This window comes from Elephas maximus, chromosome X, assembly GCF_024166365.1.
Source record: "Elephas maximus indicus isolate mEleMax1 chromosome X, mEleMax1 primary haplotype, whole genome shotgun sequence".
In the NCBI taxonomy this organism is placed as follows: domain Eukaryota; kingdom Metazoa; phylum Chordata; class Mammalia; order Proboscidea; family Elephantidae; genus Elephas; species Elephas maximus.
The window spans coordinates 159,210,816-159,238,443 of NC_064846.1; the positions used below are offsets into that span (position 1 = coordinate 159,210,816).

The window sequence follows — 27,628 nt, forward strand, 5'->3', positions numbered from 1 at the left end:
TTTAGTTAAATTTATCCATACCAAAATATAACTAGTCATCAACTTTCTCCATCCCCTTCCCCCAGGAATGTTTGCTTTACTAATCCATATTTATATATATAATTAGTTGAATGTCATACCAATTAACTTACGCAAGCCAGTATCTTTTGTTCTATCTCCCTTCCTGGAGAGACTTGATTATGTTTATCCTTTAGTCCTGTGGGGCAGGGGAGAGAGCCTGCCCCCTTAGCAAAAGTAGAGTACCGCATAGCATCTCAAGCCAAGATAGTTTCCCAGGCTCCAGAATGTTCCATCCTTCCTCAGCTGGCCAAAGGACTCCATGCTCTGCATGATGCATGCTGAAGAAATAGAGAGTCTTGACTTTTGAGGTCTCCTTAGTCACCCAAGAATAATTAATTTTCTGTTTATTGGGGAAATGATTCTCTTAACAGTTTTTGCAGTATCAGGCAAAGATTCTTTTGAGAATTGAGCATTAAAGGAGACAAATAACTACCTAGCACAAAGTAAGAGCCTAATAAATGTTAATTTTCCTGTCCTCTTCCTTCCAGTGACTGATCCAGCTTTCCCAGACTATTTACCAGGGATAAAGTTTGCCCCTTAGGAAGTAGGGTTGTATCCAGTAATTTTGCAGCTGACGATAGGCCTGGCTTCAGCCAAAATTGTGAAATGAGTTGACTTTCCCTTAACTTGGGCCTTTGACCTTTCTGTTCTCTTTATCATTTATTTCAAATGAGTGTGCATTCATTAATTGCTCATAACATCAATTTTGTAAATATTATATTAATACAAATCCTAAGCATACTTATCAACTCAGTCTTTGTAGTTCATACTTATATCAGAGACATGTGCATGACTGTTGAGAATAAGAGAAAGCTCATTAGTAGTCAGAAAAATTCGCTTAAAAATACAAGTCGAGGATACATTGTAGATGATCTCAAATGAAAGGTTAAGGAGTAGCACCCCCATAAAGAATATAGGCAGCAATACACTGGCAATGCCATGTTCTTGTTTTCAAATCCCCTGAAGTCATGATCAACCTCTAGCAGTAGTGCTTTCCAGCTTCCACACATACCATTATTCCAGTAACCATAAGGCTATGGCGATGTTTATGACAGCCTTCATAATATCCAAGGAATTGTACCAGTTCCTGTTTTCCTGCTGATTTTATCCTCCATTTCCTTGAAGGTTCCTCAAGCTGCCTTAAAACTTGCATTTGAGCATCCAAAATGATACTCATAACCATGAGTCCAGCACAAGCTTGCACAGCTCTTGGAGCCATCAGGGATCAAACACAAACTACAGAAAGAGGCACCCTAGTAGAATAAACAATAGTCGGTTGAAGAACTCACTCATCACAGGAAAGTACAATAGAGTGCTCGTTGACAGTGCTTATTTGTCCCTGCTGCATTAACAACACTCATTGACTACTTGTATGCAGTGTTGTCTGTCATTCTAGCTCTCATTGGCTGAGAGTGTATTTTAGCACTCAGAGCATGGGAAAAAATGTACTCTAGTGGATTTAAGTATATATGGATTCAGACCATATTTCTGAGATAAATAGCAGTATAATGAGCACTGCATGGTGGCATTAAATGGAGTATGTGTGCACTAGGCAAAATTTCCAAGCATTAAAGTTTCCATTGGCTACATTTTTGGCTCTCTTTCAGGGCTATTTTTTCACTTACTAGTGTCCCTTATGGAAACCCTGGTGGCGTAGTGGTTAAGAGCTACGGCTGCAACCGATGACTGCCCTGACAGGGAGCACAACAGAGAAGCCTTGAGGGAGCAGGAGATCAGTGGGATGCAGACCACAAATTCTCCTAAAAAGACCAGACTTAATGGTCTGACTGAGACTAGAAGAATCCCGGTGGTCATGGTCCCCAAACCTTCTGTTGGCCCAGGACAGGAACCATTCCCGAAGACAACTCATCAGACATGGAAGGGACTGGACAATGGGTTGGAGAGAGATGCTGATGAAGGGTGAGCTACTTGTATCAGGTGGACACTTGAGAGTGTGTTGGCATCTCCTGTCTGGAGGGGAGATGAGAGGGTAGAGAGGGTTAGAAACTGGCAAAACAGTCACGAAAGGAGAGACTGGAAGGAGGGAGTGGGCTGACTCATTAGGGGGAGAGTAAATGGGAGTATGCAGTAAGGTGTATATAAGCTAATACGTGACAGACTGACTTGATTTGTAAACTTTCACTTAAAGCCCAATAAAAATTATTTAAAAAAAAAAAAAAAGAGCTACGGCTGCTAACCAAAAGGTCGGCAGGTTGAATCCACCAAGTGCTCCTTGGAAACTCTGTGGGGCAGTTCTACACTGTCTTATAGGGTCGCTGTGAGTCGTAATTGACTCGAAGACAGTGGGTTTGGTTTGGTTTTAGTGTCCATTAGGCCCTAAGAGTGTGAAAAAAATATGACCCCATTTTTTTTCCTATCATATTTCTCTCTGGTTAGTCTACCTTATATGGTGCCTCTGATCCAAAATTGCTTCTTTTCTGCTCTAGTCTTCTCATCACAATGCCCAGTCTTTCAGTTTGAATGATCTCACCTATATTTGGAAAGAAAGCAGACTGATTTAAAGTTAAGCTCAAGTGTGACTGGATGACTTGAGTCAACCTGAAATACTAGCATGTTGAAGGTTGTCACTCTGTTACCTAAATGATTCTTTTCATTTCACCGTTTTAGACAAACATTTCTGAGTAGAAAAAATTTTAGGCCAAGAAACAAAAAAGAAATTTGTGCACAGGGAGAGGAACAGTACCTTCTTAGTGTGTGGTGTTGCTTACCGTAAGACTCAGTCCTGGGCTGGTGGTGCTCCTGCCCCTCACCAGGCCCACAGGAGATAGTGCAAGTAGAACATAGCAGGTTTTCCCATTGAGCTCCAACAAGCCTTAAAATCGACCCCTCTCAGTGCTCTGGGAAGCCCCTGCCATTTGGTACAAGCTGTCATGACACTAGTTTTCCATCTCTGATGTAAAACCTTAGTACCGCAGCACCTTCACCATTCTTGTGCTAGAAAGAACATTGTCTACTGATGGATGTGCACTAGAGAACAGTTCTCCTGCACTTAAACAGAACTCCTTAGACATTAAACCTCACAGTGTCTGAAAACTAGAATGATTTAGTCAAAACAATTGTATCTAAAAGAAATAATTAAGAATGTGTTCATTTTAAGTTTTTATCATAGGACTGGTATTTCTTCAGCAGTGTTCAGCTGTTCAGGCACAGTCGTGGAGCTGGTTGATAATTGGGTTTGACCAGGGTTGGACTTCGCCAGATAAGTGTAATGAATGGTGTAGAAAAGTTGCCAGGAGCTCTGCTATGGCCCCTCTACTGAGCCTTCTTCCTGTAGGGCCTTATCAGAAGGTTTAGCATCTCCTGGTTACTGACATAAGTCAGTAGTCTGCCATGCATGTGCACCCTCCTTCCTTCCCCAGAGAGAATTACTTGGCTATCCTCCCCGCCACTACCACCATCATAATGATTGCCATTTTCTGTGTGAACTTGGGTGGGTTACTTCACTTTAAGCCTCGGTTTCTTTATCTGTAATGTGTGAAGTACTTGACACTGTGGTGAAGTGTGAAATGTAAAGTTAGTACCCACCTCACTGTGGTGAAAATGAACTAAGATAATTTTAAATATGTAGCACAGTGCCTAGAACATAATAGTATTAATAAATGATGTTATAGTTATACTTGAAAGAAGACTTTTATTAATAAATGAATGAATTTCTGGGACTCCATGAAAGAAGCTAGAGAAAGAATTACAAAGTAAATCTATAAAAAGCAAGAGGAAGGAATTAAATAGAAATTCCAAAATCGGTGAATTAGAAAACAGGAAAAAAAAAAAACCCAAAGCAAATGTACACACAATATTAGGATAGCAAAACAGGATATAACCATAGATAAGAAGGAGATTAAAACATCATCATAGCAACTGAAATATTTACAGATGAAATGTCTGGGATTTGCTTCAAAATAATTACAGGAGTTGGGGAAGAGAGTGTATGAAACAACATCAGCCGTGAGTTGGTAATTGTTAAAGCTGAGTGACAGGTACATAAGCATTCATTTGACTATTCTACTTTTATAAATGCCTGAAGTTTCCCTTAAATTTAATTAAAGCATAGTAGACTACTACGTGTAGCTCTATACTAATATGAAAATCTTGCTGAAATATATGGTTTTCGAGGAAAACCTAAATAATACCAAACAAACTTGGGAAGAGATGGAAAAACTGAGTATACCAATAGCCATATGAGAAATTGAAGTTGTTAAGGAATTAACACCACCACCACTCCCAACTACAGTGCCAGGCCCCAATGATTTCATAGCAGAAATCTCTGAAGTTTTCATGGAATCGATCATTCCATTAAAATGTCCTAAACCACAGCAAAAAGTCTGCATTGCCTTCTAGCTTCTTTTATAAAGTTAACACAGAAAAGGAAATCTTATGCTAATTTAATTTATGAATATAGATGCAAAATCCTACATAAATATCAAATTGTTGTTAAATTGTTGTAAGGTGTCTTTGAGTCAGTTCCAATTCATAGCGAACGAAATGCTGCCGGTCCTGCACCATCCTCACAATCATTGCTATGTTTGAGCCCATTGTTGCAGCCACTTTGTCAGTCTATCTTGTCAAGGGTCTTCCCGTTTTTCACCAACCCTCTACTTTACCAACCATGATGTCCTTCTCCAGGGACTGGTCCCTCCTGATAACATGTCCAAACTACATGAGACAAAGTCCTGCCATCATCACTTCTAAGGAGGAACGTTCTGGCTGTACGTCCTTCAAAGACATATTTGTTTGTACTCTGGCAATCCATGGTATTCAATATTCTTCACCAATACCATAATTCAAAGGCATCAATTCTTCCTTGGTCTTCCTTATTCGTTGTCCAGCTTTCACAAGCATATGAGGCGATTGAAAACACCGTGGCTTTGGTCAGGCATACCTTAGTCCTCAAAGTGACATCTTTGCTTTTCAATACTATAAAGAGATCTTTTGCAGCAGAGTTGCCCAGTGCAGTACATCGTTTGATTTCTTGACTACTGCTTCCATGGGCATTGATTGTGGATGCAAGTAAAATGAAATCCTTGACAACTTCAATATTTTCCCCATTTATCATTATGTTGCTTTTTGGTCCAGTTGTGAGGATTTCTGTTTATGTTGAAATGTAATCCGTACTGAAGGCTGTAGTCTTTGATCTTCATCAGCAAGTGTTTTAAGTCCTCTTTACTTTAGCAAGCAAGGTCATGTCATCTGTATATCGCAGGATGTTCATGAGACTTGCTCCAATCCTGAGGCCACATTCTTCTTCATATAGTCCAGTTTCCCGGATTATTTGCTCAGCATACAGATTGAATAAGTATGGTGCAAGGATACAACCCTGACGTACACCTTTCTGGTTTTAAACCATGCAGTATGCGCTTGTTCTGTTTGAATGACTGCCTCTTGGTCTGTGTACAGGTTCTGCATGAGCACAATTAAGTGTTCTGGAATTCCCACTCTTTGTAATGTTATCCATAATTTATTATAATCCACACAGTCGAATTCCTTTGCATAGTCAATAAAATACAGGTAAACACATTTCTGGTATTCTCTGCTTTTAGCCAAAATCTGTCTGACATCAGCAGTGACATCCCTCATTCCACGTCCTCTTCTGAATCCAGCTGGAATTTCTGAAAGTTCCCTGTTGATGTACTGCTGCAACCATTTTTGGATTATCTTAAGCAAAATTTTACTTGTGTGTGATATTAATGATATTCAATATTTTCTGCATTCTGTCACATCACCTTTCTTTGGAACGGGTACAAATATGGATCTCTTCAGTCAGTTGGTCAGGTCGCTGTCTTCCAAATTTCTTGGTATAGATGACTGAGTTCTTCCAGCGTTACATCCATTTGTTGAAACATCTTAATGGATATTCCGTCAATTTCTGGAACCTTGTTTTTTGCCAGTGCCTTCAGTGCAGCTTGGACCTTTTCCTTCAGTACCATTGTTTCTTGATCATATGCTACCTCCTGAAATGGTTGAACATCAACCAGTTCTTTTAGGGACAGTGACTCTGTATTCCTTCCATCTTCTTTTGATGCTTCCTTCATCGTTTAATATTGTGCCCATAGAATCCTTCAGTATTGCAACTAGGGCTTGAATTTTTTCTTCAGTTCTTTCACATTGAGAAATGCCGATCGTGTTTTTCCCTTGTGGTTTTCTAACTCCAGGTCTTTGCCCATTTCACTATAGTACTTCATCTTCTTAAGTCACCCTTTGAAACCTTCTGTTCAGCTCTTTTACTTCATGATTTCTTCCATTCACATTAGTGGCTCCACGTTTAGGAGCAAGTTTCAGAGTCTTTTTTGACATCCATTTCGGTCTTTTCTTTCTTTCCTGTCTTTTTAATGACCTTTTACATTCTTCATGTATGATGTCCTTGATGTCATCCCACAGTTCGTCCCATCTTTGGTCATAAATGTTCAATGCATCAAATCTATTCTTGACATGGTCTCTAAATTCAGGTGGGATATACTCAAAGTTGTACTTTGGCTCTCGTGGACTTGTTTTAATTTTCTTCAGTTTCAACTTGAACTTGAATATGAGCAATTGATGGTCTGTTCCACAGTTGGCTCCTGGCCTTGTTCTGATGATATTGAGCTTTTCCATCATCTTTTTCCACAGATGTAGTTGATATGATTCCTGTGTTTTCCATCTGGCTAGGTCCACGTGTATAGTTGCCACTTAACGTTGTTGAAAAAAGGTATTTGCAATGAAGAAGTCATTGGTCTTGCAAAAATTCTATCATGTGATCTCTGGAGTAGTTTCTGTCACCCTGGCCATATTTTCCAACTACTGATCCTTCTTCTTTGTTTCTAACTTTTGTATTCCAATCACCAGTAATTATCTGTGCATGTTTTTTTATTTTATTTTATTGTGTTTTAGGTGAAAGTTTACAGCACAAATTAGTTTCTCATTCAAAAATTCATACACAAATTTTTTTCGTGACATTGGTTGCAATCCCCACAATGGGTCAGCACTCTCCCTTGTTCCCTTTACTGCCCAGGTTCCCAGTGTCCATTCATCCTGTTTTCCTGTCACTTCCTGCCTTCTAGTCTTTGCTTTTGGGCGGGTGTTGCCCACTTGGTCTCATATGCTTGAATCAACTAAGAAGCATGTTCCTCATGTGTGTCATTGATTGTTTTATGGTATGGACCTGTCTAATCTTTGGCTGAAAGGTGGACTTTGGCAGTGGCTTCAGTTCTGAGTTAACAGGATGTCCGAGGGCCATAGTCTCAGGGTTTTCCATGTATCCTGATTGTATATTTGGTCAATTTCAGACTGTGGAAATTGATTAAAAAATCTTAATTTATCTACCCTTCACATTAGTGGTTGGTGTGTAAATTTGAATAATAGTCGTATTGACTGGTCTTTCTTGTAGGCATATAGATATTATCCTGTCATTGACAGTGTTGTTCTTCAAGATAGATGTTGAAATGTTCACCGTTCCTATTCAATTTGTCATTCCCAGCATAGTAGACCATTTGATTGTCTGATTCAAAATGGACGATACCAGTCCATTTCAGCTCACTAATGCCTAGGATATCTATTTGCAAGCATTCCGTTTCACTTTGACAACTTCCAGTTTTCCTAGATTTATACTTCATACATTCCATGTTCTGATTATTAATGGAGGTTTGCAGCTGTTTCTTCTCATTTTGAGTCGTGCCACATCAGCAAATGAAAGTCCCGAAAGCTGTACTCCATCCACGTCATTAAGGTCAACTCTACTGTTAGGAGAAAGCCCTTCCCCAGTTGTATTTTGAGTGCCTTCCAACCTGAGAGGCTCATCTTCCAGCATCATATCAGTGTTCCACTGTTATCCCACGACTCGTCTGTCAGTTTGTCATACTGTGGTGGGTTGCATGTTGTTGTGATGCTTTTAGCTATGCCATCCGAATTTCAAATACCACCAGGGTCACCCATCTTGGACAGGTTTCAGCAGATCTTCCAGACTAAAACACAGTAGGAAGAAAGACCCGACAATCTATTTCTTAAAAAATTGACCAGTGAAAACCTTATGAATAGCAGCAGAACATAGATCAAATACAGAATTATATTAAAATAATGGATTTTTTCCAGAAAATAAAAATGTAAGTCAACATTAGTAAATCTGTTGATCTAAGTTATCAAATCAGTAAGTCAAAGGAGAAAATATAAGTGACTATATTAATAGATATTAAAAAGACATTGTATAAAATTTGACATTCATTCCTGATTTTTAAAAAGAACTCTTAGTAAGGAGGAAATTTGTTGTTGTTAGGTGCCGTTGAATCAGTTCTGGCTCATATCAACCCTATGTACAACAGAATGAAACACTGCCCAGGACTACACCATTCTCACAATCATTGTTATGGTTGAGCCCATTGTTGGAGCCACCATGTCAGTCCATCTCCTTGAAGGTCTTCCGCTTTTTAGATGACCCTCTACCAAGCATGATGTCTTTCTCCAGGGACTGGTACCTACTGAGAACATGTCCAAAGTACTTAAGAAGTCTTGCCATCCTCACTTCTAAGGAGCAGAACCAGGACACATATTCCATGCTTTTAACCACTACTTTAGTCATGACAACCTTTCTGGAGGATAATTTGGCAAGCGCATTTCAAAGTACTCAAATTATAAGTCTGTAGGGTAAGAACTTGTCAAAGCATGTTGGGACAATTGGTTATCCGTTTTGAGGAAGTCTTTACCATATACTGCGCAAAAAAAAAATTAAGAGATTTAAAAATTTCACTGTACAAAATGAAATTGTTATAAGGGCAAAAAATGAGTGTGTGTATCTAATCTTACAGTGGGGAAAGTCTTTCTAAGCTTGATGACAAAGGAAGAAACTCAGAAAAGATAAATTCGATTACATAAAAATTTACAACTTTGTATATAGCAAATAATGTAAACAAAGTTGAAAACCAGTAATAAACTGGAAAGAGGTATTCACGTTCACAAAAGACAAAGTTATATCTTTACTATATAAAGAATTCTTAATAAAATGAAGAAACCAATGGAAAATGGTCAAAAGACACAAGCAGTTGTTTTCACAAATAAAGGCCAATAACCATTGGAAATCTCATCTATGGAGATAGAAAGCAGTCAGTGATTATCTAAGGGTCGGGGTTTACTAGGACGGAGCATAAGGGAACCTTTCGGGGTGATGGTAATATTCAGTATCTTGATTGTGATAGTGATAAATGGGTGTATAATTTGTTAAGACATCAAACTTACAATGTGTCCATCTTATTGTATGGAAATTGTATCTAAATCGAGTTGATTTTTAAAAAATAAACAAGTGCTATTTTTGAGCAAGATTGTTTAAAATGTAAAAATCAGTACCCAATTTTAGCAGAGATGTGCTTAGTATTTATTTGACAAATATTTTTGAGGTCCTTCTGTGTGATAGGTTCTGTTCCTACCACTGGGGATTCAGTGGTTAACAAGACAGACCAGGCCTCCTGCAGTCTTGGGGGTTCTTTTCAAGTGTAGGCAGATACTTAACAAGTCAACAAGTAGATAAAAATCCTAAATTATGATCATTGTGATTAAAAGAATTAATAGAGTAGTGTGACAGGGTAGCTGCTATAGATAGAGAAGGCCTCTCCGAAGCAGTGACTTTGTAGTTGAAATCTAAATGATGGCAAGGAACCAGCCCCATGATGTTCAGTGGAAACAACCTTGTGGGTAGACACAGCAAATGCAAAAGGCCCTGACCTGGGAGAGGGCTTGGGGCCTCTGCAGTTTGGGAAGGAGGCCAGATTGACTGAAGGATGGCAGGTGATGGCGAAAGTGGTAGCAGTGACCTTTGGAGATCTGGGGTAAGCAGGGTTCCGTAGGCCATGAGAAGTTTGGATTTTGTTCTATGATGAAAAGCCACAAAGAATTTGAGGCAGAGGCATGACACTGGTCTGATTCTGTTCTAAGATTATTCTGGCTGCTGTGTAGAGAATGGATTGGAAAGGGGACAAATTTGGAAGCAAGAAAACCAGTTAGCTGGTTTACTAGTTTCCTAGGATTGCCGTAACAAATAACCACAAAGTGGGTGGCTTAAAACAACAGAAACTTATTCTTTCCCAGCTCTGGAAGCTAGAAGTCCAAATTCAGGGTGTCAGCAGGGCCATGCTGTCTCAGAAGACTCTACAGGAAGATCTTTTTTTTTCCTGTCTCTTCCAGCTTCTGGTAGGCCCAGGCGTTCTTTGGCTTGTAGCAGCATACTTCCAGTCTCTGCCTCCGTCTTCACATGATCGTCTTCCCTGGGTGTCCTGTGTCTCTTCCCTTTTTATAAAGACACCAGTCATATTGGATTAGGGCCCACCCTACTCCAGTATGACCTCATGTTAACTAATTACATGTGCAAAGACCATTTCCAAATAAGGTCACATTCAGAGTCACTAGGGGTTAGGACTTCAGTATATCTTTTTGGGGGACACAGTTCAACCCATAATAGATGGCAATAGATGATGGTTTTTTGTTTTGTTTTGAGGATTGGCAGAGGAAATAAAAATAGACAGACTTGAGGTTTATTTTGGAAATAAAATCAGTAGAATTTGCTGATGGATTAGATATAAAAGGTGTGAGAAAGGAAAGAGCCAAAAAGAACTTATAGGTTCCTGGGATAGATAGCAATGCCATTGCCTAAGACAGGGATGCTTAGTTTCCCATTACACTTGAAATAAAATCCAAATCCAAACTTCTTGATGGTCTGTGAAGCCCTACTCAATATGGCTTCTACCTACTTCTCTGTCTCCTTTTTCTTTCCTCGATGTTCACCACCTTCTAGCCACCCTGGTCTTCCCTTTGTGTCTTGAATTCGTTAAGCTAATTCCTATCCGGGGGCTTTTGCATATACTGCTCTGTTTGAGGGGTCTAGATCAGAGGTCTGCAAACCTTGTCTGTAAAGGGCCAGGTAGTAAATATTTTTGGCTTTGTGGGCCATATGCTTACATTGCAACTGCTTAACTCAGACTTAGCCACTGTAGAGCAATGACAGCCCTAGACAATATGTAAGTGAATGGGCATACCAAATTTGGCCCTTGATTGGCCAGGCCTGGCCTTAGTTTAGAGCCCTGTTGGCTCAGTGCTTAAGGACTCAGCTGCTGTTAACCAGTGTCTTAAAACAATATGTGAACTGTTTAATAAGAAGCTAGTTCTGTAAACCTTCATCTAAAGTACAGTAAAAATAAATAAATAAAAGAAAAAAGAGCTCAGCTCCTAACCAAGAGGTCAGCAGTTTGAATCCCTCAGCCACTCCTTGGAAACCCTATAGGGCAGTTCTGCTGTGTCCTAAAGGGTCGGTATGAGTCCAGATAAACTCTACAGCAATGGGGGTTTTTTTGGGCCTTACTTTGCCCCTGCTCCAGGTCTTGGTATGTTTCCCTGGTTATTATTCAGGTTCTTCCTGGAAGGCAACTTGGCAAATAAGTTAGTATCAAAAACCTTAAAATGCTGCATTCTCTCGACCATGCAGTTCTATTTTTAAAAATTATTTCTGAATAATTGTGGGTGTACACAAAGGATAGGGACATCACAGTGGTACAAAAGATTAAATACCAGCAATAGGGGATATGTATAGTAGAGTCTTCTGCAATCAGTAATACACTGAAGGGTATTTAATCATATAGAACAGGGGCCAGCAAACTACACCTGTGGGCCTGCTGCCTGTTTTATAAGTGAAGTTTTATTGGAGCACAGCCTCACCCATTTGTTTTATTTATTGACTGGCCGCTTTCACACTACAGAAGTAGAGTTGAGTAGTTGGATAGTTGACAGAGACCATATGGTCTATAAAGGTGAAAATATTTACTATCTGACTCTTTGCAGAAAAAGTCATAATGTATATATAGTATGAACTGTGTATGTGTATACAGAAAAAAGAATGGAAAGAAAAGCACCAAAATAGTGGGTTTTTTTTTCTCTTTCATTTTTCTTCTTTTTGTTTATTTTTATTATCTGGGTTTGCTGTAGGAGCCCTGGTGGTACAGTAGTGAAGTGCTCAGCTGCTAACTGATAGGTTGGCAATCCAACCCACCAGCTACTCCTTGGGAGAAAAGACCTGACGATCTGATCCCATAAAGATTAAAGCCTCGGAAACCCTATGTGGCAGCTCTACTCTGTCTTATAGGGTCACTATGAGTCGAAAGCAACTCGACGGCACACAACAACAAGAGCAACAAGTTTTCTATAATGGTCATGCGTTGTTTTCATAATAAAAGTTACTTTTTAAAGAATAAGAAGGCAAAAGATATCACCAATAAAATTTAAAAATGAAGCAAATTTAGCTGGAAATTTAGTAAGATCAATTTAAAGAAACTTAAAAGTTATAGCTAGAAAAAGTATAAAGAAGAATGTATAGTTTCATGCCTACAGTCATACAAGCAATGTCTACTTCAGATCTCTGCATGGGATACATTCCCAGGCAACCATTAGTTGAGCTCTTTACTATGTGGTATTTGCTATGATAATAAAAAGACAAGTATGATGCTTGTTCTCCCGGTTAATCTGGTGGAGGCAATGTAACATGCTTAAACAGAAATAAATGCCAGAGGAAAGGTACTAAAGGACTTTAAGAGCTGGCACAGCCGATACCTGAATAAAGCAGTTGTTCAGTGATGAGCTATAGAAGTGATTGCAATGTATTCCAATCACATGAGCTATTCTTTTAACTTTATGGTCCCTTATGATATAAAGAAGTTTTTGAGTTAAATCTATATCAGTGTTTTCCTTTATAGCACCTGCATTTCGTACATTTGTTATGAAGGCTTTTTAAAAATATTCTCCAAGATATACTTATATTTGCAGTACTTTCTTCTGTTTAGCTCTTTAATCTGACTGGAATTTATTAATGTGTGTGATATGAGAGAGAGCTCTATCTCCCTCCCTGCCCCCCATAGGTAGCCAAATGTCCTGACGTCCCCCTCTGATGTAAAGTGCTACAATTATGCTTAAGCTTGTTTCTGGAATCTTTATTTTTTTGCCGTTGCTCTATTTGTCTTTTGTATAGTAGTAACGAAATGTTTTAATTAATAAATTTCAACTCAGGTAGACTTTCTTCAGATTTTGGTATCTGAAGCATTGACTCTTTTTTTTAATGCCTGGATAGTACAAATGGTTAAGTGCTTGGCTTCTAACCAAAAGGTTGGAGATTCGAGTCCACCCAAAGGTACCTTGGAACAAAGACCTGATGATCTACTTCCAAAAAAATCAGCCATTGAAAACCGTATAGAGCACAGTTGTGTTCTCACACACATGGCATCTCCAATCAGTTCAATGGCAACTGTTTTTGTTTTGTTTTCCCCCACTTTTTAATTTTTTTTTTTACTGGTTTTAATAAAAGAAAGCATAGCACACAACAAAATGTGAATTATTACCCTGAGCAGTAGTAGTAATTAAAGTCAATGTAGACTAATCCTTTAAGTTTAAAAAAGCATATTTGGTTGCTCCTGCTCAGAAGTACTACTTGAATAAAGTTGATGAATGCTCTCTACAGATACACACCTATTTTGTTTTGTGCTATATGGTTCTTAGCCCTTTGATGACCCAGTTATTTTCTGCTTTGAATTTTTTGTTGATACTATGTGTTGTCATTAATGGAAGCACGCTGAATCATTGAGTTTGTCTAAATTTTTGGTAGGTAGTATGGATTTTTTTTCTAACACCCTCTCACAAGCCTACCTAAGTAGTGGTACTTAAGAAATACCACTAATTATACCCCACAGCCTGTACTGGGGTCTATTGGTATATATGGGTAATAAATAAAAATTTTCAGAATTTTTATTTTTCCTACCAAAAATTCAGACACCTCGTACAATACACTGTAATAACAGTAATTTGTGGTACATGTCCATTTCTTTGGTTTCAGTCATAAAGGCCCCTGCCTTGTGGCAGCACACACTGTTGGTAGTACAACAGTTTCCCAATAAACCTCAGAGCCTGAGAATGTTCATGGTTACTGTATATACTGCTGGGCACAGAAGGGTTCAATAATTCCTTTTGCGAAATGGAAGGGTTTGTTTTCTGATGGAAAACTTCCTAAGTGCTTTCTTGTTGAACAATTTAGGCATGTATTTTTAATCAAGAGAAGTACACAATTTCCTAGGCAGAATTCAGAGTTCTATCTTGGATATTTATTTTGGTCTCAGTTGATTTTAATGGGTTTGGTTCCATAGGATAATTTTTTAAACTGAGCATTTTTTAGGTATTCTTAAACTTCCATAAGATACAACTATTGGTCTCTTGCTCACTTACCATCTGGAGCAAAGGAGAATGAAGAAAACTGAAGACTCAAGCAATTATTCCAAAGGACTAATGAACCACAGCCTCCTCTAACCTGAGACCAGAAGAACTAGATGGGGCCTGGCGATCGCTACCGACCACTCTGAACAGGATCACAATAGAGGGTTCCTGATACAATGGGTAAAAAATATAAAACAAAACTCAAATTCATAAAAAAGACCAAGCATACTGGCCTGATAGAGACTGGAGGAACCCCCAAGACTGTTGCCCTAAGACAGCCCACTGACGTAGAACTAAAGCCACTCTCAGGGGTCCATCTTTCAGCCCAATGATAGACTGGCCTATAAAATAAATAATAACACCTTTGAGGAATGTACTCCTTAGAACAGTCAACCATATGAGACCAAAAGGGCAGCATTTGAAGGCAGGGAGGGGCAAGGAACCCGGATGAGTAGAAATGGGGAACCCAGGGTAAGAAATGGAGAGAGTACTGACACTTTGAGGGAATTGCAACGAGTGTCACAGAACAATTTGTGTATGAATTATTGAATGGAAAGCTAATTTGCTATGTAAACATTCACCTAAAACACAATGAAATGTCCCTCCCCTCCAAAAAAAAAAAAACCTTCCATTAGGTCATTTATAGAACATTGCCATAAAAATTTAATATAGCAGGACAGTCCTGGCCTTTGATATAGTACTCCAGCACATAATGCCACTCCAATATTTGCTTTCATTGCTGATGTCAGATGAATCTTGGCTGAAGGAGAATACCAGAGTTGTTTTGCCAGTGTTTTATTGACTATGCAAAGACATTCAACTGTGTGGATCATAACAAATTATGAACAACATTGCAAAGAATGGAAATTCCAGAACACTTAATTGTGCTCATGGAACCTGTACATAGATTAAGAGGCAGTCGTTTGAACAGAACAAGGGGATACTGCATGGTTTCAGGAAAAATGTGTGTCAGGGTTTTATCTTTTCACCATACTATTCAATCTGTATGCTGAGCAAATAATCTGCAAATCTGGACTATAGGAAGAAAAATGGGGCATCAGAATTGGAGGAAGACTCATTAACAACCTGCGTTATGCAGATGACACAACCTTGCTTGCTGAGAGTGAAGAGGACTTGAAGCACTTACTGATGAAGATCAAAGACCACAGCCTTCAGTAGGGCTAACACCTCGACATAAAGAAAACAAAAATCCTCACAACTGGACCAAAAAGCAACATCATGATAAACAGAGAAGAGATTGAAGTTGGAAAGGATTTCGTTTTATTTGGACCCACAATCAACACTCATGGAAGAAACAGTCAAGAAATCAAACAGTTTCCATTGGGCAAATCTGCTGCAAAAGATCTCTTTAAAGTGTTAAAAAGCAAAGATGTCCCTTTAAGGACTAAGGTGAGCCTAACCAAGCCATGCTGTTTCCAGTTTGCCTCATATGCATGTGAAAGCTGGACAATGAATATGGAAGACTGAAGAAAAATTGATGCCTTTGAATTATGGTATTGGTGAAGAATTTTGAATGTACCTTGGACTGCGACAACAATGAACAAATATGTCTTGGAAGAAGTACAGCCAGAATGCTCCTCCTTAGAACCAAGGATGGCGAGACTTGGTCCCACGTACTTTGGGCATGTTCTCAGGAGGGACCAGTCCCTGGAAGAAGGATATCATGCTTGGTAAAGTAGAGGGTCAACAAAGAAGAGGAAGAGCTTCAACGAGATGGACTGATGCAGTGGCTGCAACAATGAGCTCAAGCATAACGATTGTGATGACAGCACAGTACCAGACAGTGTTTTGTTCTGTTGAACATAGTGTGGCTGTGAGTTGGAACTGACTCAAAGGCACCTAACAACAGCAGTATTTGCTCAATAAATGAGTGCTGAATTGAGCTCCGTTATAAATAGCTCCATTTCCAAATATGTGCCTATCTTTGATGGACAAGACAGTGAGTGATTTTTCTTGGTGTTTTCTAGAGTCTCTTCAGGTTTAGAAAACTTGGTGATTTTATTAAATTCTCGTAGGCTAAATAAAATTAACACTTGAGGTTTTTGTTGTTCCACATAGATTTAATGTATATTAAGTGGATCATTTTCCTATAACTCTCAGCATTGCTGTCTTTTGGTGGTTTGTTTTCTTTTGTTTAAGTGCCACTGTTACGGTGATCATGTTCTAATTGTTGGCATGCTTTAAAAAAGATTTTCCAAAGCAAAAATACCTCAGAAAAACTTCAGCAAACTATTAGAGGATGAAATGGAGTAAGGGAGTTTATGGTAACTTGACTCTCCTTTTCCGGGTTGCCATCTACAGTGTTCGTTTTGCTCTGGGATTTCATATGTTTTTTTTTTTTTAGATTTTATCAAAAAGGGATGTGAATTTTAGCTATGTGCCGTGAAGTTTTTGACCTGGTTGACAGTTGATGTATATCCAAAAACCCACTGCCATTGAGTCGATTCTGACTCATAGCTACTCTATAGGTTAGAGTAGAACCATCCAATAGAGATTCCAAGGCTGTAATCTTTTCAAAAGCAGACCGCCACATCTTTCTCCCTCGGAGTGGCTGGTGGGTTTCAACCTCCGACCTTTTGGTTGTCAACCAGGTGCTTTAACCACTGCACCACCAGGGCTCCTCATCGATGTATATAACCAAGAAACAATGTAAGTCGAAATGTAATTTACTCACGTTTGAGACCCAGAAGAATTTGTCCTTACATTGCAATAAAAACGTTTCTTGCATGTGATCTTCATTTTCCATCTATAGTTATGAAACTTCCTCACTGATGGGAAACACCCATGTCGTATCTACATATAATCTTAGAAAAGTCATGAGAATATCCTTTGGAGTGTGTGTATAACCATTAAAGGGTAGAATTTCACATGTGCATCAGTGACTTTTATTATTTTAATAGTGGTGACTAGTTTTAGTTGCTTTAAAGGGTCATATGGTTAAGAAATACTGGGATTTCTCAGGATTCTAAACTAAAGTGTTCATTTCACCAGTTGTGAAAATTGGATTGCTGGGAACCAGGAGAAAAGAACATTTCAACAGGATTTTGCTATCAGCAAATCTGTTTTGGTTTCCTGTTCTGGCCCCTAACTATCAGCTGCATTTGTGCTCCTGCCTTTAGGTTTCTCCTTTCTTTTACCACAGGAAAATTGTCAGGCCTCTTTTTCTAGCGTTTTCAGGACCCGCCTGACAGGAAATTTTCTAATTGCCGGAACAGCTGGTAGGAGAAAACTTTTCAGGGGCTTGGCCTTCCCTTTTTAACTTAAGTTTTCGGTCAGAAATTCTGTTAACATCATGGTTTCGTAGCCATGTTTAAGTTTTTATCTTTTCGTGTTCGTTCTATACGGGTAAGCTTTGTTAAACTTCTTTAAAGGATAAAATGTTTTAGTTGGAGATAACTATAATTATACTAATTAATTCATCAGTCCATTTTATTTGTTCATTTAAGCTTTTCAAAATTCAAAACTAGTTTTTATAGAACTACTAAAGGATAATATTTCCACATATTAAAAGTAAGCCAGTTATGGTTGTTAGATATTTCGACTCTGTGTATGTTTTGTAAACATTTCTACATCGGCTCTTTAGTCATAGAGTAATTTTGATCTTGATGCTGTTTGTAATTTTGTGTAATATGAGTGACTCTCATTAAAACAGGCATGAACAAAAGTACAAACTTGATTGTATTCCAGAGATTAGTATAATGGGAGCAATATTTTGACGGGTAGAATGTGTTATTTGAAATAGTCAGAAAGTTAAAATCACGTATTTGTTGAAGTGGTTCCTGTAAAATTTTGAAGTATTTTTAATCAACTCTACATCTGAGTAACTTTAAACAAGTAATTCTATGTAATTTGGAGCAGGAACAGTTTTCAAAGAATTACTTTAAAAGGTGCTGAGTGAGTAATAAGTTGCATTATATTTAATCCAAAATCCTGATAAAAGTGACTTGATATTTTGCCTTGAAAATTGTACTATCATGTTGCCCTTTAAAGAGAATTAAATTTGCTGATTGATGTTTCTGATTTGGAGGAGGGAGAAGATACGTGCCCTTCATGGCAGTGTTGAAAAATGTTAGTCCGAAGAACTAGTGAGGCTGTTTCTTTTGATGTAGATACAAGAAGCTGGTTTGTAACGCTCTCTTAAAGAGTTAGGTGAAATGAAAAATGCTGAGCACATTTATCATTCCTTTCGCAAATTAAGTGAGTTGAATTGTAATCTAGAAGAAGCTGAAATGTGCTTTCTCTCCATTGCTTGAATAACCAGCCTCATTATGTTCCACAGCCAAATAATTTTTATGTATATTGATCACCTTACAGAAAGAAAGATAACATTTTTAAAAAGAAAACCGTATGTTACAGAATTATAGATTGTATAGATAGTGATCCTTCATTACTTTAGGGAATTACATTTAAGGGGTAAACAGAGTATAAATATATATTTTTCAGTTGTAAGATATGTTTTATGTTGGGCCAAAACATGGTTACACGTCCATCGTTTAAAAATTCTTATTTATTGGCTTTTACCAGGGAACACTTCAATATTTCACTTCAAACTTCAATAATATTGCCTGACATTCAAAACAATTTAGAAAATATAAATGCTTCAAGAACACACTTCCTGACTCAAGGGAGGAGAGGAAAAAGGAAATTATGTATACAAGGCAAGGCATAATGCCAAATGTTGAATCATTCTTTAAAATCAGTTAATATCACCCAGTTTGTTTTCTTAATGTTAGTATTTTAAAGTAATAACTCAAATAGAGAGCATTGATTTCAGGCCCTTTTCTTTAATTTTTTTCACATTTTAAGAACAAAATTATACTTTTCCTCCTCAACTTGAAAAGGAACCATGGAGTAAATTTTTTACCCCATTAAAGGATAAACCTTAAAGACCATTTAAGGGTGAGCTAAGGAAGATATTGTTGTGTCCTGGAAAACAAACTAGGTAGCTTTCCTTGCCACTGAAGGAACACAAAAAGATCTACCTGTCTGTGAATTTTCTTCTGCCATTTTTCTTTCATGTCTAAAATGTCAGATTGTACAGAATTCCTAATTTTTTTTTTAACTCAGTTGGCTTTGTTATCTATCACAAGGCTGCATCTTAACAGGTCCTTAATAAAAATGAAATTTCAGGTAAATTCCTAGAGATCAAGGGCTCTTTTGTATCTTAGTATTTCTAACACCTAGCACAGAGTGTGGAACGTAATTTGAATTGACTTCTAACAAAGGAATGGTCCTAACAGAATATGTCATAGGTTAGAAACATTTTCACTGGGACCAGATCATTAGGAAGAAGCAAAAGCAAGAGAGCTACCTGAGTTGCAGTTACTTCTCTGCCTCATCCCTTCCTCTCCTTCGCTCCGATCCTAACGCTGGTCTCCATGTGTGCTCCGCACTGGCCTTTGCACTGGCTAGTCCCTCTACCTGGAATGCTCTTTACCCAGATGGCTATCTCCCTTACCTCCTTCAGGACTTTGCTTACATATAACCTTAATAGAGCTGACCCTAACTCCTTTATTTAAAATGGCAAGCCCCTCCTTTCCACCTCTCACTTCTGATCCCCTTACCCAGCTCAGTATCTTTTTTCCTTAGTATTTAATCATGTTCCAACACCAATTTTCCTATTATTATTGATATTATTATTATTTGGTCTCTCCATTAGAGTTTAAGATCTACAAAGGCAGTGATTTGGGTTTGTTTCATTTTCTGTATATTTCAGACATCTAGTTCGGCATGTATTAAGTGCTCAGTAAAAAAATGTTTGAATGAATGGATAAATTATGAATTCCCATACATAGCCTGAGGGTATTGAACACCAGACTGGGGTGGCAAATGTCTGAAAGGGGTGGAAGTGTAGAAAAATGATACTAGGTTGCGCAGTTTGCCAGCTACCTGCCTCAAAATTTTGCCTACAGTTAGACCTTTGCTTACCAAATAAACATAAGCTTTGTAAAAATAATATGGAATTATTATAATGATTTTTAAGATGCATGAAGTAAGTTTTTGTGGTAATGAATGGACAGGTATGCACATATCATTTAAGTTACAGTTGTGATAGAGAACATAAAAATATATGAGCCTCACAGAGTAATCATCACGTATGTAATTTATATCTTTGATCTACTTTATTGATGATTTTTTTTCCATAAAAGTTTGCATAGTTGTTTCACAATGTACTTGCAGGCACAAACCCAGTTTTACAAATGTCAAACTGTAGTTTTATGTTTTTGTGTGACAGATTTATGTGGGTAACAGGTGAGTTAGTGACATAGATATGCGTGTCACATGCTCGCGTCAGTCTCTGTTCTTATCAGTGCCTTCTGAAGCTTGATACCCCTCTCTGCATCCATCTCATTGGATTACATGCGTGAGGTAGAAGAGCACAGTTGCTTTCCTACCTGTTATCCAGGGTTGCCTAAACATTAGGATTATGTCCTAGGGAACTTCAGGTTCGTTTCTAAAACACTCACGGTCCCGTGGCTTAGAAAAACTGGCGACATTGAGCACAGTCTGGGCATTGAGTTATCAACCAAGGATATTTTACCTATTATACTACTGTGACATCCCATACACATAGAAGTAGATAGAAAATAGTTTGCTGGTATGATTAGCAAAAAAAAAAAAAAAAAAGCCTTAGATTTAGAAGGAATAGAAAACTGTGTTCAGGGCAAAACAGTGGCTAACTTTTGAAACTTGGGCCAGTGTCAAATTCATCACAGGCATTGATCTTTTCTCTCCACGTCCAAGGACACTTTCTGTACTCCCTGGGCCCCAATGTAACAAAAGATTTTTTTAAATTCTAGTTAGTGTCCTAAATGGAATTTGGAATGATTACATTCATTGGGGGAGTGGGTAGGAGTGGAGGAAGAAGGTGCTATTTAAGAAAAAAGAAACACTCTGAGAAAAGAATCACTTCTAAGTTTGTTTCAATATAACATTTGCCAGAATTTAAAAAAAAATCACTAGAGTATGGGAAGATAAAGTCCAGGAAGTCTTCAAAGTAGAAACAGATAATAGGAGAAAAAAGATAAGCAGCATAAAGGATTCAGTTTCAGAGAGAGAATATCCAGCTAATGGAGGAGTTGCAAAAAGGGAAGCAGGAAAAATGGATGGAAAGAAATTATCAAAGAAATGTTAGAATTCAAGTCTTCAAATTAAAATGTTCACCAAGCGTGCAACATTCTGAAGAAAGAAGACCCGTATTTATGTCACTAGTATGGAAATATCAGAAATACAAGAACAGAGAAAATCCTTAAAGCTTCCAGAAAGAAAAAGCAAGTCACCTACCCAAAAAATGTAAATCAGATGAGCAGTACACATCTCATCAGCAACACCAGCTGCCGGAAGGCCATGGACCGATGACCAATAGCGTCAAAGTTCTTGAGGCAAGATTATTTTTATCCTAGATTTTGGTACCAAGCCAAACTATACAAATGTGAAGACAAAATAGAGACATTTTCAGGCGTTCAGAGTTCAGAAAGCTTTCTATTGTATCACCTTTCTTAGGAAGTTACAAGGGAGTAATCTAAAAAAGAGAGAGACGTGGGAAACTGAAAAGAGTGGATTCAACCAGAAAAGCACTAAAGAGATATGGCAAGGTGACAGCTGTGTAGCTGGCCTAGCGAACAACCATCCAGAGTGCAGGGGAAGAGAGGTCTCCAGGAGAGAAAGGGGCTCTCCAAAGAATGGAAAGTATGAGTAAAGGCTAAGAAACATTTAAGAACAATAGTAAATTAACCTCTACCCTCCCCCCTACAAAAGGAGAGGCTATTAGAAACAGAAAACAGAATAAGAAATTCATAGTCCGTATCCAAATCAAAGTAAAATTTAATCATGAATTTAAGTATTTGATGAAGTGTTAAAAAGGGAGGTGTCTTAGTTATCTAGTGCTGCTATAACAGAAACACCAAAAGTGAATGGCTTTAACAAAGAGAAATTTATTCTCTCTCTGTCTAGGAGGTTAGAAATCTAAATTCAGGGTGTCAGCTCCAGGGGATGGCTTTCTCTCTCTCTGTTGGCTCTGGGGCAAGGTCCTTGTCATCAGTCTTCCCTGGTCCAGGAGCTTCTCAGCGCAGGGACTCCAGGTCCAAAGGACCCGCTGTTCTCCTGGTTCTTGTTTCTTTTTCTTCTCTCTTTTATGTCTCAAAAGAGATTAGCTTGACACAGTCTTGTAGGTTGAGTCCTGCCTCATTAACATAACTGCCACTAATCCCATCTCATTAACATCATATAGAATTTACAAGACAAAGGAAAATCACATCAGGTGACAAAATGGTGGACAGTCACACAATACTGGGAATCATGGACTAGCCAAGTTGACATATATTTTGAGGGGACACAATTCAATCCATAAGAGGGGATAATAACTTTAATAAAAAGGTAAAAATACAGCTAGCAGCAGGTGGAAGGGGGTGGGAGTAAGTCTGAGGGAAAGAATGTAAGGGCACTGATAGCCTCATTTTACAAAGGAGTTGAAATTCTGTCCAAAACTGACAAGAGAAGAGTCAAGAGGTTTATGTAAAAGTAATATAATTACCAAACAGTGAGGAGGAAGCTGGTGGAAGGAATGGGCATAATGTGTTAGCCCCTCATCTTTCCTATTTTTAAGTCAGTAGGCATTGTCTTGAGCTTAAGGAAGTGAGAAATTTATCAAAGTAAAGTGTAGAAAGAACTAATTTTTTTAAAAGGCCTGGGCATGGAGGTGAAGGGAAACTTACTTTTCATCATAAGCTGTTCTCTCACTATTTGATTTGTTATCCGTGTGCATGTATTACTCTGATATTAAAAAAAAAAAGTTTAGGGATCAGGAAATAACCCTTGTTGACTAAAGGCTACATGTAAGGGAATGTTGGGAGCTAATTCCAGAAGATAGATTGAGGCCATATTGTAGAGGACCTTGAAAGCAAAGGTGAAGCACTGCATTTTAGTTTGGGAAAACAAAGAGGAGTTCTGAGCAGCCTGGTCATACAATTGGAGCTGTAGACTTTCAGAAAATGAATTTTTCAGTAGGATGAATTGGAATGGGTAGTGCAGAAAGAGGTATGAGTAACCAAGCTAGTTTCAGTTTTCTACACAAAAGACCATGAAGGCCTGCGCTTGGATCATGGCATTGGAAATAGAAAATGAAAGAACATAAGGTATTTCCAGGAACGTGCTTGGCACATAGTAGGTGTTTCAGGAGATGTTTATCAAGGGATCAAAGGGAGACTATATTTTTTTAGTAACTTGCTTGACCTGGGAAAAGAGTGGTAGTTATCAAAGATGAGCTCTTCGTTTCATAGTTACCACTGTTTATGTGGTTACTGAACTGATTGTAGTTCATGCTATGTAAGAGTAAGGCTTGATCCTGTATGATCCTGTATAACTGCTATAAGATACAAAATGTTTGTAATTCAGTGATCTTTCTTCCAAGTCTGTTTTGCCTTTTTATTTGTGACAGATAATTGTAGTATGTATTTGTTATTAAATATAAGATTTTAAAAAATGCTGTAGCCTGCTAAATGACATTCCCACTTACCCAAGAAAAATTGTAAAACATGTAGAATGTTACAAAGTAAGTTCTTCACAGCCTCATTATTTAATGGCTGCTAGATTCCAGGTGGCGTAGTGGTTAAGTGCTACAGCTGCTAACCAAGAGGTCGGCGGTTCAAATCCGCCAGGCACTCCTTGGAAACCCTATGGGGCAATTCTATTCTGTCCTATAGGTTTGCTATGAGTTGGAATCAACTCGATGGCAGTGGGTTTGGTTTGGTTTTGGTTTTTTAGATTCCAGGTAGGCTCTTGAAAAGATAGTTTTCTCCATAAGAGGCTAACTGGCACGTGCTGAACTCAAACCCGTGAATTTGGCCATATGAGTTCAAGCCTGTAATCCATTAGTCAATATTTTGGGGTACAGAAAAGAAAGATAAGAACTTTTTAATGAAACTTCATTTCCATGTATAATTCAGTAGTAAAAACTATATGTATATAATTTATAAATGAATATATAAATACGTGGTATGTGCTAAATTTTTTTTTACTGATAGAGATGTACTACCAAAAGTTCAGAGACAACTGCTTTAACCAGCTGAGCTAACTGACCCGAGATATAGACCAATTACAAAGCCCAGAGGTGTAAGTCTATGTTCCTGTCCATTGATCTTGCATGGGAAATCACCAAGAGTCCTTGACAGTCTTGGTGGAGTGCATTGGTAAGAGCCTTGTTGTCAAAGTCAAAAGACCTGGAGTTGAGCCAATTACTGGCATGTGATCTTTAGAAGTCACCTAGTCTCTTTAAACTTCAAAATTTATTCAAACCATTTTGGATTTAAGAGATCTGTCAAATTTCTAGTGGTGAACGGGGGAGTACAGAGAGAAATCTGAAATGTTTTTGCTTGCTGTAGCATTTCCTTCACTCTATGTTACTGTCAGCCCTCTCTAACCTAGTATGTGGCCAAAGATTTGTTGTGAAGCTTAAATATAAGAGAAAGGATGAAAAAGACACCTAACAGGCTTGATTCATGGTAGATGCTTCATAAATACTTGCTGAATTTGAATCTTACTTAATCAATCCTATGTATACCTTTTTAAAAAATTTTTTATGTGCTTTAAGTGAAAGTTTACAAACCAAGTCAATCATACAAAAACTTATATACACCCGTACTCCTAGTTGCTTTCCCTCTAATGAGACAACACACTCCTTCCCTCCACTCTCTCTTTTCATGTCCATTTGGCCAGCTTCTGACCCCCTCTGCCCTTACATCTCCAGACAGGAGCTGCCCACATAGTCTCAAAGTGTCTGCTTGATCCAAGAAGCTCACTCTTCACCAGTATCATTTTCTATCCCATAGTCCAGTCCAATCCCTGTCTGAAGAGTTGGCTTTGGGAATGGTTCCTGTCTTGGGGTAACAGAAGCTCTGGGGACCATGACCTCTGGGGTCCTTCTGGTCTCAGTCAGACCGTTAAGTCTGGTCTTTCTATGAGAATTTGAGGTCTGCATCCCACTGCTCTCCTGCTCCCTCAGGGGTTCTCTGTTGTGTTCTCTGTCAGGGCAGCCATCAGTTGTAGCCAGGCACCATCTAGTCCTTCTGGTCTCAGGCTGATGTAGTCTCTGGTTTATGTGGCCCCCTCTGTCTCTTGGGCTCATAATTACCTTGTGTCTTTGGTGTTCTTCATTTTCCTTTGCTCCAGGTGGGTTGAGACCAATTGATGCATCTTAGATGGCCGCTTGCTAGCATTAAAGACCCCAGACGCCACTCTCCAAAGTGGGATGCAGAATGTTTTCTTAATATATTTTATTATGCCAATTGACTTAGATGTCCCCTAAAACCATGGTCCCCAAACCCTCACCCCTGCTACGCTGGCCTTCAAAGTGTGCAGTCTGTTCAGGAAACTTCTTTGCTTTTAGTATAGTCCAGTTGTGCTGACCTCACCTGTATTGTGTTGTCTTTCCCTTCACCTAAAATAGTTATTATCTACTGTCTAATTAGTGAAACCCCCTGTCCCTCCCTCCCCACTCTCGTAACTATCAAAGAATATTTTCTTCTCTGTTTAAACTGTTTTTCGAGTTCTTATATTCGTGGTCTCATACAATATTTGTCCTTTTGCAACTGACTAATTTCACTCAGCATAATCCCTTCCAGGTTCCTCCATGTTATGAAATAGTTTCCTGGATTTATCGTTTTTCTTTACCAATGTGTAGTATTCCATTGTGTGAATATACGATTATTTATCCATTCATCCATTGATGGGCACCTTGGTTGCTTCCATGTTTTTGCTATTGTAAACAATGCTGCAGTGAATGTGGGTGTAAAGGCTGTTATTTCTCTAGGATATATTCCAAGGAGTGGGATTGCTAGATCGTTTGGTAGTTCTATTTCTAGCTTTTTAAGGAAGCACCAAATTGATTTCCAAAGTGGTTGTACCATTTGACATTCCCACCAGCAGTATATAAGTGTTCCAGCCTCTCCACAACCTTTCCAACATTTATTATTTTGTGTTTTTTGGATTAATGCCAACCTTGTTGGGGTGAGATGGAATCTCATTGTAGTTTTGATCTGCATTTCTCTAATGGCTAATGATCGTGAGCATTTCCTCATGTATCTGTTAGCTACCTGAATGTCTTCTTTAGTGAAGTGTCTGTACATATCCTTTGCCCATTTTTTAATTGGGTTATTTGTCTTTTTGTAGTTGAGTTTTTGCAGTATCATATAGATTTTAGAGATCAGGTGCTGATTGGGGATGTCATAGCTGAAAACTTTTTCCAGTCTGTAGGTAGTCTTTTTACTCTTTTGGTGAAGTCTTTGGATGAGCATAAGTGTTTGATTTTTAGGAGCTCCCAGTTATCTAGTTTATCTTCTGCATTCTTAATAATGTTTTGTATACTGTTTATGCCATGTATTAGGGCTCCTAGCATTGTCCCCATTTTTTCTTCCATGACCTTTATCATTTTAGATATTATATTTAGGTCTTTGATCCATTTTGAGTTAGTTTTTGTGCATGGAGTGAGGTATGGGTCTTGTTTCATTTTTTTGCAGATGGATATCCAGTTATGCCAGTACCATTTGTTAAAAAGACTATCTTTTCCCCATTTAACTGTTTTAGGGCCTTTGTCAAACATCAACTGCTCATATGTGGATGGATTTATGTCTGGATTCTCAATTCTGTTCCATTTGTCCATGTGCCTGTTGTTGTACCAATACCAGGCCGTTTTGACTACTGTGGCGGTATAATAGGTTCTAAAATCACGTAAAGGAAGGCCTCCCGCTTTATTCTTCATTTTCAGTAACGCTTTACTTATCCCGGACCTCTTGCCCTTCCATGTGAAGTTAGTGATTTGTTACTCCATCTCATTAAAGAATGTCATTGGAATTTGGATCGGAATTGCGTTGTATCTGTAGATGGCTTTTGGTAGAATAGACATTTTTATAATGTTTAGTCTTCCCATCCATAAGCAAGTATATCTTGTTCTTTGAAAAGTAAAAAAAAAAAATTTGGTCATTTGCTCCCTGCCTTTCCTCTTGTAGCTACTAACAGCCATCACTCCTCAAGCCCTTGTACATTGATCTTATTTGGAGAGAAGGGGTGCCCAGGAAGGAGGTATATTCTAGAGTCCGCTAGTGCTTGATTCTACCCTAATAAACCTGCTGTACAGAATGGTTGTAGAAATTACAGGAGATAATGCATGTCAAGTTACAAAATAAAGGACTAAATAAAATATTAGGGGATTATCTTATTATTGTTGCCAAAGTCCTGAGATTGTCCAAAATGGTCTAGCTGCCTAAATAGTAGGACAATCTACAAACTACAGCCTGTGTCTCAGGGAGTAAAATGGTGGGCCTGAATTCCCCAT

General features: G+C 38.4%; 1 protein-coding gene across 4 annotated transcripts in view; it reads left to right on the forward strand.

Moving 5' to 3' along the window:
• The window catches only part of RPS6KA3 (ribosomal protein S6 kinase A3), a 111,443-nt gene that overhangs the window by 32,362 nt on the left and 51,453 nt on the right, over positions 1-27,628 (forward strand). The window contains exon 1 of one of the 4 annotated variants that reach the window (XM_049873252.1): positions 16,413-17,646. The exons of the other annotated variants lie outside the window; for them this stretch is intronic. Coding sequence (XP_049729209.1) covers positions 17,608-17,646 — 39 coding nt within the window. The 5' untranslated portion in view covers positions 16,413-17,607. Of the gene's footprint in view, positions 1-16,412; positions 17,647-27,628 lie in introns of those variants that run through there. 4 annotated transcript variants of the gene reach the window in all.